At 38.4% G+C, this 16,301-nt stretch overlaps 1 protein-coding gene across 4 annotated transcripts in view; it reads right to left on the bottom strand.

The window, feature by feature from the left end:
• Nucleotides 1–16,301, bottom strand: part of TENM1 (teneurin transmembrane protein 1) — a 913,380-nt gene that overhangs the window by 164,307 nt on the left and 732,772 nt on the right. For all 4 annotated transcript variants that reach the window (XM_014544957.1, XM_005872712.2, XM_014544958.1 and 1 more), the window contains one exon: nt 9,982–10,198. In XM_014544957.1, coding sequence (XP_014400443.1) covers nt 9,982–10,198 — 217 coding nt within the window. The remainder of the gene's footprint in view (nt 1–9,981; nt 10,199–16,301) is intronic.

Below are 16,301 nucleotides of genomic sequence, written 5' to 3' on the forward strand. Positions count from 1 at the left end.
GGGGAGCAGGCCTAAGCTGCAGTCAGACATCCTTAGCGCTGCTGAGGATGCGGGAGAGGCTCCTGCCACCACCTCTGTGCTGGCAGCCATCAGCCTGGCTTGTGGCTGAGCAGAGCTCCCCCTGTGGGAGCGCACTGACCCCCAGGGGGAAGCTTCTGCATTGAGCGTCTGCCCCCTGGTGGTCAGTGTGTGTCATAGTTACCAGTCATTCCCAGTTGTTCTGCTGTTAGGGTTAATTTGCATATTACCCTTTTATTATATAGGGTATATAATATATATGTATATGTTTGTGTAAATGTTTAGTAGGCACTTATGAGTCAGGTGCTGTGCCAGGCAATTTCTGTATCTTATTTCATTTAATATCAACATAATCCTGAGTAGGTACAACTATTAGCCCTGTTTTAAAAATGAGAAACAGATTCAGAGAGGTTAAAAAATTGCTCGAGAAAACACAGCTAAGTAGTTGGTGGAGTGGTGGAGGGCTCTTGAGCTGACCTGGACCCTAAAGGGCCTGACCCGTAAATAGATCTTTCTTAAGGTGTGAAAAATGTGGGCACAAATGAAAAGAAAGTGCTCACCTACAAAGATGTTGCTATCCAGAGGACATAATTTCCTGTAGACATTTACCAATCACTGAGTACTTTCTATGTGCAGGGTGTGTAGTGGAGGGAGATGAGCTACAACTCAGTCTTTCTCCTCAAACATGAATTAATTCTGCCCTCTCTAGGGATGCATTTAGATGATAGAACCACCTAGAGACACTGCAAGCAAACAATATGGCTAAGAAGTAGGTGGTAAGGATTTGAGCCTTTGGTATTTTAAACCTAAATGAGCAGTAAGATTGATAAAAGATTAGACAATATTTGTTCACACTGAGATAATATGTAGATAGCTACCGGTATTACTCATCACAATTATTAAGCATCTCAGAATAGCTGAGTTTCAAAATATCATAAATAAGCACTTGAACAGCTTTTTGAATATTTGTGCTCTGATTTCTTTTTTTATTCTTTACTTAAGAGCATCTGCAAAGAACTGAAAGTCACACATTCTTTCTTTTTGGTACCTTTAGGTATTGACTGATGATTTCAGGAGCTAGTCAGCACTATAAATCTTAGAACCTTCAGCACTTTGTAATTTTTCAAATGTGTCTTGAACATGTGCTTCCTGAACTTTAGCATTAGACAAAACAATTGTCTAAAAATCAGAAGATTTCATCTTCATACACGTAATACCTTTCATATAAATGAGATCAAAGTGCTTTATGAGCAGGTAGCAACCATCTCACTTCCCACTTAGGACAACTGCAGAAATGAAAAGCAAAGGCAGTTGCTCAGGCAAAGCAACATGGGAACACAAATAGAATCACAAGGAAACATGGCTGAAACAAGCCACACTTGGATTCATTTTCCAAATGTGGGCAGGTCATGTGCAGTGCATCCCTTTAGAAAGAAAGGTGAACACAAGATAGATTTATGGATGCTGATGCCTTAGACAGAGCTTCCCCAAGTCCTTATTTTATTCTATGTATTCAGCAATTGTTGCAGTGTGTGTTTATCAACCCCTCGTTGTGTACCTGGTATAATGTATTCCACATTCCTAGATGAAAAGTACACAAAAATCTGCCACTAGCAAATAGACTTGGAGGTCCTTAACTAACTGATTTAGGAAAGAGTTAAACACAAAGCACACAGATTCACATCTGTACCTCAGCAAAATTACAAAGATTATGTTGTAGACCTTCTGGGGGTTACCTGTACACAGATGAAAGGGTTAGTTCCATGATTGCTTGAATACTATAATAACATTATGTTTCCTTATAAATATTCTAAAATATAAGCTTTTATTACCTCTTCTCTTTCATCATTCCAAATCAGTAAATGGTTTCTATATATCTGACCTCTTTTAGGTTTCACGCTAATTGATGAAGGGCTGCTAGTTTTCTTTTTCTTTTCATGACTAACAGTCTAGGGATGTTGCTGATTTCTCTTTTTAGAGGTTGCTCAGTTTGTCTGAGGTATTCAAGTTTTTTCAATGCAGTTCTGGAAGATAGGCAACCCATCCATTTACCAGTAAAATCTAGTACAGTAATCAGCATGTAGTAATTCCTTGAAAGGTTTGCCTCACCTTCCATTTCACACAATGCCATGGAGTCTTAATTCAGTGAGCACCTAAAAGTCCCTGCCAGTCTGCGGCTTGTGTGACAATCTATTGCATAAGGGTCCAGGTGGCAGTCATGCCAAGATCATCTAACATCTAGATTGAATGCTATGAGGTCTCTGCTCTAGTGTCACCTCCCAGAGAGGCTTGCCTAGACCACTCTGTCTAAAATGGTCATTCTTTGTACCTACATGTTCTTTAAAAAATATATATATATATACATATATATATTTTTAGATAGAGAGGAAGGGAGGGCGATAGAGAGATAGAAACATCAATGAGAGAGAGAAACCTCAATCGGCTTCTTCCTGCACGCCCCCTACTGGGGATCAAGCCTGCAACCCAGGCATGTGTCCTAACTGTGACCCCCTGGTTCATGGGTTGACACTCAACCACTGGGCCACAATGGCCGGGCCCTAAGTGTTCTTTATCTCACTTGACAGAACTACCTGACATTTGCCTTTTTCATTATTGTCAGTCTTCCTCCGTGGACTATATGGGGAAGGCACTTTGTCAGCTGGAGCCCAGAGCCTAGGGCAGTGCCTACCACTGGATGAATAAATGAACCAAGTAAACACTGGAATGTTCATAAATCTCAAGAGTGAAAAAATTAATCTTCTCCAATGTACATTATCTTGATAGAAATGGTCAGATCTATCATTATAAATGATGCCAAAGCAACGTTAGTAGAAATTTTTTTATTGTGGTAAATGGGAATATTTTAAAATGATCATGTTTTTTTTTCCTTGAATTCATCTGTCTAATAAGAAACATTTTAAATTATAGAAAAAATTATGTATAGCCCCAAATGTCAAAGGGTGAGACTTCTTGCAAACAGTTATGCTCCTCACTGTCTAAATAAGCTTTGTGTTTTTTCTTGAAAGTCATCAATAATCTCCTGTGTGTGTCAATTTTAGCAGCACTCACATGAGTCAATTAGTTCCATCTCTGAGTTACTGCTGAGAACGTCCAGGTCAGTCTCACTTCTGTAATTGTTCAATGACTTTGTCTCATTTGCTGGAATGCCTCTTGTCTTACAGTCATTTAGGTTGCCTGACTGCCTTCATCGGAGTAGTTGAACTTGAGATCCCTTAGATGATTAACTTTAAGCTCCCTTAGAAACCTGATATTCCATAATTCACAGAATTTATTGCAATTTGTAATTAATTTTATTATTTATGTATTTACTTGATGTTTTGACTCTCCTCCACTAGATGTAAGGGGGGTTCTGTGAATACGGGAACTCTGTTTCTTTTGTTTACCCCCATCTGCACAGTTCCTGGCACAAAATGGGTACTCAAGAACTATTTGTTGAATAAATGGGTGAATACATATCCTCATCACTTTATAAAAAATGAGTTGAGATCAGAATATTATATTACATTAGGGATAGCAGAGGACTTTGGTATCTCCTTTAGAGGGAGTTAAAGTCCTCAGTTACTCGGAAAATACTAACATTTTAATAAAATACATATTTTTTAAAACCAGTAATTAGTATCTGTCTAGTATGGTCATTTTAAATGCTAATCTCTATATTTGAGATCAGCAGCAGGGCTTGGTGGGGTTGGGCAAAGGGGAGGGAGATGGGGACATCTGTAATAGTGTCAACAATAAAAATAAAGTAAAAAAAAAAGATCAGCAGCTTCTGCAGCAATAACCATCTTCTTGCAACCTTCCCCATAACCCCAGTCTGATTCAATAACTCATTTTGCTATTCACAAGATTTAAAATGGTATAAATTCCCAGCTCAACTAAATGCAGAAAAGCATGTTTTATTAAACAAGTTGTGGTAAGTAATTATGGCTGTTACCAGGTATCATGAATAATCAGGAGAGTGAATCAAGATTTTATTATTGAGTGGGGTGTAATAAAGGAGGGGAAGGCTTGGGTAAGTAAAGAGTTTGCCAAGACTTTCATGCTGAAGGCGCTTGCAGTGCCTCAATTTGTTTGGGCACTTGTTTTTGCTTTCTTCATGAGACAGAATAATGTCACATACCACAGTGAGCCAGTTAATAGCAGTCTTCTTATTGATTTCCTGATATTGCTCTTTATTTTATAATTTTTTTCTCAGTTCTAAATTTTGATTATCTAGCCCATTGAAGGCAGAGAGGATTATTGATGCTTATACAAAGTTATAAATGATGTCAATTATGGGCAGGCTCTGACAGTGCTGACATGCCTCATAAATTAACAAAAAAGAATACTTTCTTAATGTTGTATAATCACTTCATCTTTTAGGAATTGTTCCTACACTATTTGGGGGACAGTAATCTTTTAAAATTTATTTTTCTTATATTTTTATTGCTTTCAGAGAGGTAGGGAGAGGGAGAGAGAGAAACATCAATGATGAGAGAGAATCATTGATCGGCTGCCTCCTGCACATTCCCTCCTGGGGATCAAGCCCACAACCCAGGCAAGTGCCCTGACTGGGAATCAAACCGTGATATCCTAGATCCTAGGTCGATGCTCAACCACTGAGTCATGCCAGCTAGACTGGAGAATAGTAATCTTACCTTTAGTCTGGTTGCACATTTCAAAATTGACTTATTTGATGTCCTAATATCATCTTTGTGTTCTAGGCAACCAAAATGATTCTTTCCTTAGCAAATATGAGAAGGGCACTTCAATATCACTACAACTAAGCCACTCACTTACTCATTCCTTTTTTTTACCTGCTTTTTGCCAGGTACTGTTTTAGGATCTGGGGATACAGTAGCATGGTAGATTAAAGATGGCCACAAATCCTTTGATACTTCTGTCATCAAGAGGTGGGATTTAGGTCCCTTTATTTTAATCTGGGCAAGCTCTGTGACTGCTTTGTCTAACAGTATATTGCACAACTATGACTCTTAAAACTTCTGGACTCAGGCCTTAAGAGACTTGCATCTTCCATTTCCTGTCTCTTAGAACACTCCCTCTTAGAACCCTGATCCACAGTGTAAAAGCTCTGACAAACCCAAGCCAGGCTGTCCTGCCAATATGAAGCCCGAGTAAGAAGTTTGTGTGTGGAAAGAGAGATTCCTGACTGCTGTTCATCTGTTCCAGCCCCTAGCCCACCCCCAGCTATATGAGTTATCCCTGCTGAGAGTCCAAATCTCATGGAGAAAAGACAAGCCATCCTAGTTATACCCTATCTGAATTTCTGACCCATAGAATCATAAAATACAATAATAAAAATTGTCTTATTCCATTATGTTTTAGTTTGCTACACAGTGATAGGTAATCAAAACAAGGAAAGAACAAATCAGACTTGGTCCTTGTCCTTACAGAACTTAAGATGATCACAGTTAAAACAATTCAGAGCTAATATTGTACATCCCAGTGTGGTGTAAGAAATTGAAATACAGCAGCTTAATAGAAACTAGGTAGAAGAAACCTAGCATCTTGTTTATCCTCTTTGTTGTGTACCCTATTAACAGTGCTATTATGTGCCTAGTGCTATACTGAGTCTGGTCCCAACTCTAGAACTTTTCAACTAAGGGTAGGCATTCTACCAGGAGTGGGCACAGGAGGCTGCCACAATTGCACCCAGCAGCATTGCTGCAAATGTTCAGATTTTTAAATTGTTCTTAAAACTTATTCTAAGTGATAAACATAATAGTCAAATATTTCTCAACATACACATCCTTCTCATAGAAAGTGAACATTTTGCTTTTATTATGGTGGGACCTAGATTATGTGAAATCATGACTGATGGGACGGAAGATGCTATAGGTTAAAATCCACTGCCCTGGGGGAGCTTATTAGTGTAAGATGTGAGGCAGAGTGTATAGCGACTTATTCACGAGGTGTACACAAGCATCCCAGTAAACTAAGAGGGGAAATATTGTTTCATTGATGTGTTTTCTAGTTCATGTTCAGTAATAACTTTTTTCTCTCTTTAAACCAACATAGTAAAGTTTCAAAAATTCAGTAAAAAGTTAAGGTTAGATTTTTAAAGACTCTCAGGGAAATAGATCAGAAAAAAACACAAATAAATACTAGAGGTCTTTCCAAGGAATTCTATAGAAGCTCTGTAGTCCAGAGGTTACAAACTCAAATGCTATCAGGGCCAGGCATGACACCGAAAGTGAGGGAAGTGAGTCAGGTGTCAAGACAGTGAATGGTGACTAGAGAGGGATATCCCATCCAATCCGGAGGGGAGCTTGCTCTCAGCTCAGAGCACCTATGCCATGTCCATGGGCCCAGAGATGCAAACTTTGTAAGTTTTCTAGACAAGCAAGACATTCCAATTTTTTCTATTAGATTTCCTAATTCTAAATGTTGGGCCAAATGAAATACATCTGTGGGCTGATATTAAGCAATCTCTGATGTAGACACTTGACATGGATTGATGTGGATATCGGCCTCTCATAGCTACAAAACAGACAAATGAGTTTGGCCAGACCTTGCTGTCAGTGGTTGCAGTAACCCTGGTAAGATTTTGTTTTTTAAACGCACCTCTCCATTAGTGATGGCGAGTGAAATGTCTGGCTTTGCAAATTACTGCTGTCACTTAGTTTAATGTACTCTTGTTTTTACATATTTATAAAAACCTTTTACATTATTAATAGTGATTAAATGCTTAGACACTGAAGATCAATAATGCTTCTGTTCACCTATTTACATTATTAAAAAGTAATAAGTCATACAGAGCACGCAGAATATGTGGTTTACTTTGTAGTCATGTTTGGATGAGACTGAAAAAAAGAAAGGCTACCGGGTAAAATGTATTTAGCAAAAACAGTAATTGAGTTGGGCTCGTTAGAGACTCCACTGTGGGCAGGGTGCATGTTCACAGTTACAATGCACCATCATGGGGCACAGGGGCACACATTCCATGTGCTTCACATGCCAATGCAGCAAATTCAGAACAAGAAAGTCTGGTCTCACTTGGATGCACAAGGCTGAACAGTTATTTAACCTTTTTGTGTCCTTGCCACCGTGTTTAGCTCCAAAGCCTTTTAATGGTGGCAACACTCAACAGCGAGTCATCTGCGTGGGTCATGTTTTGCCAGTAGGCAAATGAGCCCCTTGGCACTGCTTTCTTCATCTGCTTACCCAGCTATCTTTCAATTACATGGCAAAAGCAAAAACGCAGAGTGGTTCACCTGATTATGGCACATAAGTGTTCTACAGCAGTTTGAGGAGAGCCACTCCACAGTCAGGGATGAATAAGGGCCATAAGTCCTTTTAAGGTCATCAGCTATCCTAGCCTTCTAGGTAGCCAAAGTGGCTCAGCCTAGTGGTTTAGAGTCAGCTCTAAGTATCAGTCTGCTTGGGTTCAAATGTTAACTATGACACTCATTGGTTGTAACCTGGGGCAAAAGACATAATTGACATCTCAGTTCTTGTTGTCTCACCTGACATGTGGGGATAATAACAGTGTCTACCATATAGGGCTTTTGTACGATTCAATGAGATAACACACGTTAAAACTTAGTACAAGACCTGACACATAGTAAGTGCTCAATAAAAACTTCCATGTAGCAAAATACCCACTTTACCAGTCATTCAATTGTGTTCTTCTACCAAGAGGAAGTTCATTAGCACAGGTTTGAAGTTTATAAATAATGTCATTAAAATGTATTAGATTGAACTGGGTTTTTAAACATCACTTGGTTTCTAAGTTTCTTGTGTCGACACAGATGCCATTTGTCTAGTATACATTTGATCTAAGCCACCAGGTTTATTTAAGGACAAGTTGAAATTAGGCAGTTGTGGTATAACGGAAAGGTTACAAGAGTTGTTACAATCCAAACTCACTGGCTGTGTGGTGTTGGGCAAGTTATTTAATCTCTCTGAACCTTAGTTTCCTCATATGTAAAATACACCAATACAGATACCTACTTCACAGATATATTGTGATGTTAGAAAATAATGTATGTTTGAGTGCTCTGCAAACTCTATGTACTATGTAGATGTAAGAGCTTGTGACAATGATTATTTATATATGTGATCAGAGTTGGATTTATTATTTTATCCAGAGTAACACTGCACGTGCTGATTTTTAGAGGAAATATAGTTAGATTGTGTGTCCTCAACTATTTCCCTTGGAAAAGGCCCATACCTTTTCTGACAGATTAGATGTGTCTGTAATAACCGAGACCACTGGATGGAGGAGACCTGCCATTCTGAATTCAAATGTGACTTGCAGAGCCAAATGATAACTTGGAACATTTAACAAAAGAATGAGGAAAACTCATCAAACCAGGAGGGCATTAACCACCACAAGTAATAGGTTTGTTCACTTGTTGAGCAGCTGCTGAGCACCACTGAAGCATGAATCTGAACAGCAGGGGTTGAAGTTTCTTCTCACTTTTCTAAGTTTATTACTCAAACGCCCTGCTCTGGGTTACAATGACTTGTCTCTTGTCTCTCTCAGGTCCTGACTTTCTCACTTTACTTGAGTTCAGTGAGTCTTTTAATTTAGCACCATGTCATGAAGGTTGTTATTTCTTTTTGGACTGACTTCTCTATACATGGAGAAAGCCACAGAGTTGATGACTTAACATGACTTTACATAGGGAAATGGGAATAATGGCTGTTTTTTGTTCCCTTTGTTCCTCTGGTATACAAGAAATAAATCTCCACTAACTAAATAATTACTTTGACTGTAGCCCATTCAAAAGTTACCCCAGAGTTATCAAGTTGGGAGAAATGCTTCACAATGGGAATGACTAAGTATATTGGCAAAGGCAAGCTTTGACTAGATCACCTGGAAGAAAAGGCCTTTATTGTGATGCACTAGCATTTGGGTTTTCGGTTCTGCCAGAGACCTAAAAGGTCAGAATGTCATAATAATAAAAATAATGAATAAGATTTACGTTTCAATAACAGTTATAGTACACAATCTGTGGGAAGAACACTCAGTATTTTAAATTTGCATGCACATGATACCCCCCCCACCTTTTCTTCTGTGTGTAGGTCTAAAGTGAGTTTTAATTTCCTTATATTGTCACTGGTTTCAATATAGCCTCTTGACTGAGTTTTTCTTGGGGACTGATACCATCCACTAGGACGCAACTGAGTGGGTGAGGTGCAGACTGAAGCTCCTGGACAAATAGTTTCCATGTTTATTTTTTAAGCTCCTGTTTGCAATAGTCTAGAAGCTAGTGAAATATCAGCTTGTGGCATGAACAAAGAAGGACAAATATAAGAGACCAGAAATGTTGACTTCAGTGACTTACTTATACCTCGTGTTAATGAGTAAAATATGTCATTGCTGAAGATGAAGCAGAGAATAACAATGAGCAAATTCATGTTATTACACTTCAAATAAGTAAGCAATTAAAAAAAAAACTTTCTTCACCTAACGGGTTGGACTTTGGTCTCAGATCTTGAGTGACAACTCATGCATTTGAGCTTTCATAGAAGACAGATTTTCACAAGTCTTGCATTTCACGTTAGGAAGTCCAATTCACCCAATTCTTTCACATGGAAAAATTTACACATGGAATAAAACTTAAAGTTTAGCTGTTGAAATTCAAGAAGCTTTCAGGGATCAATCCAGAAGCTAAATAGTGAATTTGCAAATTATACTTCCATCTGTTTTTTGGGTTTTTTTTGTCATTAAAAGACCCATCTATACTTCACTACAATTAATACACAACACAAGTGTGCGTGTGTGTGTGCCTATCTTTTATGATTTAGAATCTCTAGAAATGAGTTCTCTCCATTAACTAATCAGTAAGGGCGTGAACATTCCAGGTAAGCCTAAAAAATAACAATGTGGACTGGGTGGAATGGGAAGTAACCTGATCTTTAGAAAATATCTTCCTTTCACATTTCAGGGAAAACATGACCACTGTTCATTAAAGAATAAAATAAATACACATATACCTGCTGTCAAATGAAATCTCTGGAGGAATGACATGAGTACTGTCCTTGCCAATGAGGAATTTGATTCGATCATAGAAGAGTCTTGAAGTATGCTGAGAGAATAGGGGTTGGCTTTGCTGAATGAGGTCAAGAGGGTCTGGTGAGCCCTGACAGAGAGGACTTATATAACAGTTGCTTTGTTGACAACAATCAGGGTCCACACAGTCGGTCAAACCATCTGGAAAAAAAGTGTTGAAATGTAGCTTAAAAAGAAGCAACATAGTTTAAAATCGGCACAAATGGAGAAAAATCTGAATACAGTCAAGGATAACTGTCCATATATGAGTTCAGAATCTATTAAATCCACATTTCTCATGAATTATCACTCATTCTGAGTTTATACGGCACATCAGTAAAATTCAAATTATTTTGTTCATAAATTTCTCTTTCTTGATTTCTCTAGCATTTGTGGGCTGTATTATTACATTGTTTAGCATTTGGGTAGAGTAGTCTGTGAGATAGCACTCTTTTCCTCAGCAAGACCATCCTCCAGGCTAGCAACTCTCTCTTATAATTATTCTGAATTTCTAACACCATGTACAAGTATGAGCACACAATTAACAAATTCTCACTAACTTGAATTTATGTTTTGTTTTGTTTTTAAAAAGAAAGGAAGGGAGATGGAGAGACAGAAACAACGATGTGAGAGAGCAACATCAATTGGTTCCTCACATAAAGACCTCAACTGGGGATCAAACCTGCCACCTGGGTATGTGCCCTGATTGGGAATCAAACCCGAGACAGTTTGGTGCACAGGACAATGCTCCAGCTGAGTCACACCAGCCAGGGCAATTTATTGGTATTTTAAAAAATTTTCCCAATATTTTATCAACTAGTAATTCAAAATAGAAATTTGTATTCCCGTGTGGATTCTTCCTGAATCCACATTTATTCTAAGAAAAAATCACATAGAGGCTTTATTCTTTGGTAGAGGAAGGACGAGGGGCACAGGGGTTACGGGAGGAGGGGAGACCATGGAGAATCTAATAGGTACAAAACACTGCATCAGGTGCTTGGGGAAGCAAAGAGTTTTATAAAACACCTCTTTTCCTGTTTTCAGGAGCTCAGAGCCTAGTAGGAGAAATAGGTGTCTAAAACAGCTGGCTTATACTAGTTTAAAATGCAGGGAGTGTTGTAAGAGAGTTGCACACAAAGAGAGAGGGTCAGAGTGATTAACAGCATATGGACACTTCATTCCACACCCAATAAGAAAAAAAAAATTAAAGTCCTTCCAAGGTCCTCAAAGCAGACAAGTGGCCCTAATTTAGATGTTTAACAAGAGTAAATATAGAGATGCTAATCTTCTTGGCTTGTAGTAGAATATGGAGGCTCAGACAGAGCAGTGGCTCCTTAGGCTGCTGAGGAAAGTTACTGGCACTGGTTCCATGCAGCTCTTGTGCTCGCTCTCTCTTCCTGACAGGCCTGCTCCCGCCAAGCTGGAGGGGGATGTACCACAGCTGGGGGCAATGAAAGCCAGGAACACCAAGAGTAGGTGGTTGGAACAGTAGCCTTAGGGCACCCAGCAAATATTTTTCCCCACATGAGGTCTTTTCAAATTCCATGTACCACAGACACTACTTTGATTTAAAATGCAGTTTGCTTCTTTCTTGCCATCCCTGTTTGTTCAGTGTACTTCTGCCCTGATTTCCACTTCTCTGCATACATATTTCTCTTTCACTGATGACAACTGTGGATTTGTTTCAATAAGAAGTCCCCTTCTTCTCTCCTTTCTCCCCACATTCAGCAAATTATATTAACAGATTTTCTATAGATTTCAGATGTCACTACCACCTCTCTCACCAATCTGTTGTTCTCAGTCTCCTATTAGCACATTACCTCTTAACTCTGCTAATTAAACATCTGCATGCACTGAAAAGCTGGCAAAAATATCAGGCTGATTAAAAGAGTTCTCTGATGATTGGAATTGGTGCACAAAATACTACACAATGAAAAGCTGCCTTTCGAAGGGCAGTCACTTTTATCTTTCAATTTGTAACAAATGCACTAGTAATAATCAGATTGGACATTCACAGGTTTCAACCTGTCAACCACACAATTCTAACTTATTTTTGAAAAGAAATAGATTTGAAATAAATAGCAATGCCCAAATGATTTTCAAAACTGGGTTCTAAACTAAACACAAAGCCAATTCAAAAATGGGACTCACATTCTCATCTAGTTATGTGCTATAAATTCCAAGCTAATGTTTCATATTAAGTAATTGCCTATTACACAGGGCCGACCCTCTAAGACCTCTGTTTTCTGAGAGAACAGTGAGACTTCTGTTAAATGTAGGAAGGCCACACCACAAGCAAGCAGACCAATAAAGGCATGCAACCTGCAAATAATAATTCATAGGTAAGCCCAGTACATGGGCAAAGACCTACTTGCCAATTATCACATTGGATAACAGCCCATAAAGTATGTCTAGACTGTTACAAAGAAGTGCAAATGACAGTCACACTGCATGTGTGGGCTTCTTTTTTTCTTTTGGCTATTAACGGTTCTTTTATTGTTCTGAAATAGAAGCTGTGGCACCCTCCTGACAGCCAGGCTCAGGGCATCAGATATGGGTATATCAAATGTTCATTTATTTTGCTTTTAGGGCCTGTTCCCTTTAGAGGAATAAAAATAAAAGCTAGCAAAAAAGAGGGTGGTTAAATTGTCTTGAAGGACTAAACATGGCATTCCCTGATCCTAGCTTTGCCACAACCAGTGAGGACTATGCCAGTTGGCTCAATTGGGGCTGATAAAGATCAAGGACACTGGTTTCTTCTGTAGGTGATCAAGTCATTCACTATTAAACTTGTACCTGCTACAAGTACACCCTTGGTTGAAAATGCAGGGATTGAGCAAGGGAAAAAACCCATATTTTCCTAATCCTTAAAGTGAATTTTATTTTTTAAAACTATATTTTTATTGATTTCAGAGAGGAAGGGAGAAGGAGAGAGATATAGAAACATCAATGATAAGACAGAATCATTGACTGGCTGTCTCCTGCATGCCCCCACTGGGGATCGAGCCCGAAACCTGGGCATATGCCCTGACCAGGAATTGAACCGTGACCTCCTGGTACATAGATTGATGCTCAACCACTGAGCCACACTGGTTGGGCCTTAAAGTGAATTTTAAAATGTACATGTTTTCAGGAACAGCACTCACATTATCGACTTGATAAAAATGGACAGCTATTTCATGGTATGGTATCCAAAAGGATTTGGAAACACGTACAAATTTGTTATTATTTGCCAGATATGACACTAGTTACTTCCACATGTATTATTTCAACTAATCTTTGCAAAAACACTGTTCGGTAGACATTCGCATTTCCATTTTACAAATAAAGGAGGAAAGGCTAAATGTGGTTGCACAGTTGGAAGAAATATGGGAGTCATATCACACCCAGTGTATTGACTGTAAATCACCTATTCCACAGCAGCATTTAAGCAATATTGCAAGTACTGAGCTAGGCTCTAAGACTTCTAAGCGCCAGACTAATTAATATAGGTATTTAGAACATATGAAGTGGTTGAGATCAAAGAACCAGACTATTCTGATTCTGCCTAATCTTGACTGTGCCACTTACAATCTATAGGATTCTGGACAAATCAGTTCAACTCTTGAATTCTCTTATAGAGGAGTTTCCTCATCTATAAGATGGGGATAATATAAATGCCCACCCTATAGAGTTGTTGTACTAATCGCATGCTATGATAATTATAAAGGCCTTAGCATAGTGTTTAGTATGTAGCTAGCATTCTTGATAAATGTTAGCTATTGCCATTAACAAATTTCTAGACTGTGCAGACTAAAAAGGAGTCTAGGGATAGTGTCCTAGGGGTAGATGCCAATGGTCTGCAGTGGCAGCTTAAAATGTTCAGACTCACTTTTATTGAAGTTGTTTTATCACTGGCCAGACAGCAATTAACATCTGTGTAGCATATTCAATTCGCTGGGATGTGTTTATTTTGTGAACTCTGCTTGGATAGGCTGTCAAATAGGCAGGATCCTAAGTGGCTCTAAATAGATACTAATGCCACAGTAAATATTCTTTCATTGAATTTTATAAATTCTGAATTTGTTATCATTTGGACAGGGGCTGGATTGAAGCTTAACCTTTTCAGGATCTATAGAATAGAAGGTCTGGCAAGCAAATTAATAGTGAAAAAGAAATTGAGGGGGTGCTCATTCCAATGACTCAATTACATAAAACCTTGGGTGTTGAAGAAACACATAAACAATGTACCAATGATAAATCAGATAAATCATTCATAAACTTTTACTAAAGCAGGCCCACTACTAGGTACTCCTGTCAGCTTAGTTGTTAATGTTATATGCATTGAAGATAATATGATCATATTTCCTTTGGAAGTAGCCTGTAATTCATGTTTTTCCATTTATTCAGACAGACTTTCACCCCAGCATTTTACCGCATTAGTAAAAAGAAAGTGCGAGAGGCTCAAGTGTACTCAGGATTTGATCTGCTCAAAACATTGTTATTCCCATAACCACATGCAACTTACTTTTTCTGTCAGGAAAGCACATTGCTTATATGCTACTAATATTCACGTTTTCCCATCCCCACCTGCTTTCAGTGGCTTCCTATATCACTCATAGTAAAAGTCCATGTCCTGACAATGATTTACTTCCTCATAGTCTGGTTCTTCACTGTTTCTCTCTTACCTCTCTGATCTTATGTCCTATTAACCCACAACCCCCTTCCCACTCTTCCTATGCCTGGAATGTTCTCTCCAATAGCAACATGGCCCACCTCTCACCTCCTTTAAGTCTTTATTCAAATGCCACTGTTTTGGTGAGGTTTTCTCTGACCACCTTATTTAAAATTTCACCCTTCTCCTACACTCCTTATCCTCCCCCCTTGCTTTTAAAATAATTCATCACACACCGTCTTCTGTCATACTATATTTAAAAAATTGGTTTATTGTCTGCCTCTCACTGTCTATGGAAGTGTGGATTTAGTATTTTTTATTCATTGCTATTTCCTCAATTACTAGAATAGTACCTGGCTCAAAGTAAGCATTCAATAAATATTTATTGCATGCCCTAAAAGTCTTATTTCTCTGATATTTGTAAATTTACCTAGAGAAAATAAACATTTAACTAATGCATCAAAAATATATTATATATATATTATAGATTTGTCATTGACATCACATCTTTATTACCCACTTTAAATCGTTGTGCTTCAAACATTATCTCATTTCTTTTCACCATTGCTAAGTAGGCAGGAGTCAAGTATTACTAGCCTTAGTTGATAGACAATGTGACAGATCCAGTCAGAGTGGATAACTGAGTCATAGAGTTTAGATTTTCCAACTTCCACTTGTATCTGAAATCACTTGGCAGTTTAGGCTTTTATAACTAAGTGATGATTCTTTAATAAATGGACTGCTTAAAAACAAGGGGGGTATGGTCAGAAGACGATACTTAGAAATATGCTTTCCAATGTTAGGTGTTTTGTTCCAGCAGAATCTTAAAAGTAAATGTGGAATGGGTGTCTGGTTCTTAAACAGTGCAAATGTTACAATTTGTTGTTCCTTCTATTTCATTTTCCTTTTTATTAAACAGTGCAGCATGCTGGTGACATTCAGAACATGAAACTTATTGATCCATGAGCTTATATGTGCTCATAATTCACCCACAGTGCTGATTTCCAGATCTAGAAATACTACATCATAAACCAGGCTTGCAAATAGCTATTGTTCTTAATGAATGGTGATTTGTTATGAAGAATGATTCCTGGAACATCATTCTCTTTTAGGCAATTAACTTATTGATTTTACCAGTGAATCTGAACATGGACCACTGGAAGAGTTTGTACAAGGGAAGCTTGGACAAATATGTGACAACTACTTAAAAGAGGGGGGATGGGGAGGGCCATTTTGATTAAACACTCTTATTCTATATCTTTTTAATCTCCTTGACAATCTTCCCAGAGTATCACAACCCACTTTCCTTCCTCTATAACTGGAGTGAATAAAATATAATCTTTGATAGATGAAGATCTTATGAAATTTACACTGTTCTGTATGATCTGGTCATTGCCAACCTTTATATTCTTGTCTCCCACCAATCTCTCCCTGACTCATTGTATTCCAGCCGCAGTGACTTGCTTTTCCCTCCTAGAAGAGGCTAGTACATTTCCACTTCAGGGCACTTGTACATGCTGCTTCCTTGGCCTGAACCCTGGTCGGCAAACTGCGGCTCGCGAGCCACATGTGGCTCTTTGGCCCCTTGAGTGTGGCTCTTCCACAAAATAC

Source organism: Myotis brandtii, unplaced genomic scaffold (genome assembly GCF_000412655.1).
Source record: "Myotis brandtii unplaced genomic scaffold, ASM41265v1 scaffold39, whole genome shotgun sequence".
NCBI classification, from domain to species: Eukaryota; Metazoa; Chordata; class Mammalia; order Chiroptera; family Vespertilionidae; genus Myotis; species Myotis brandtii.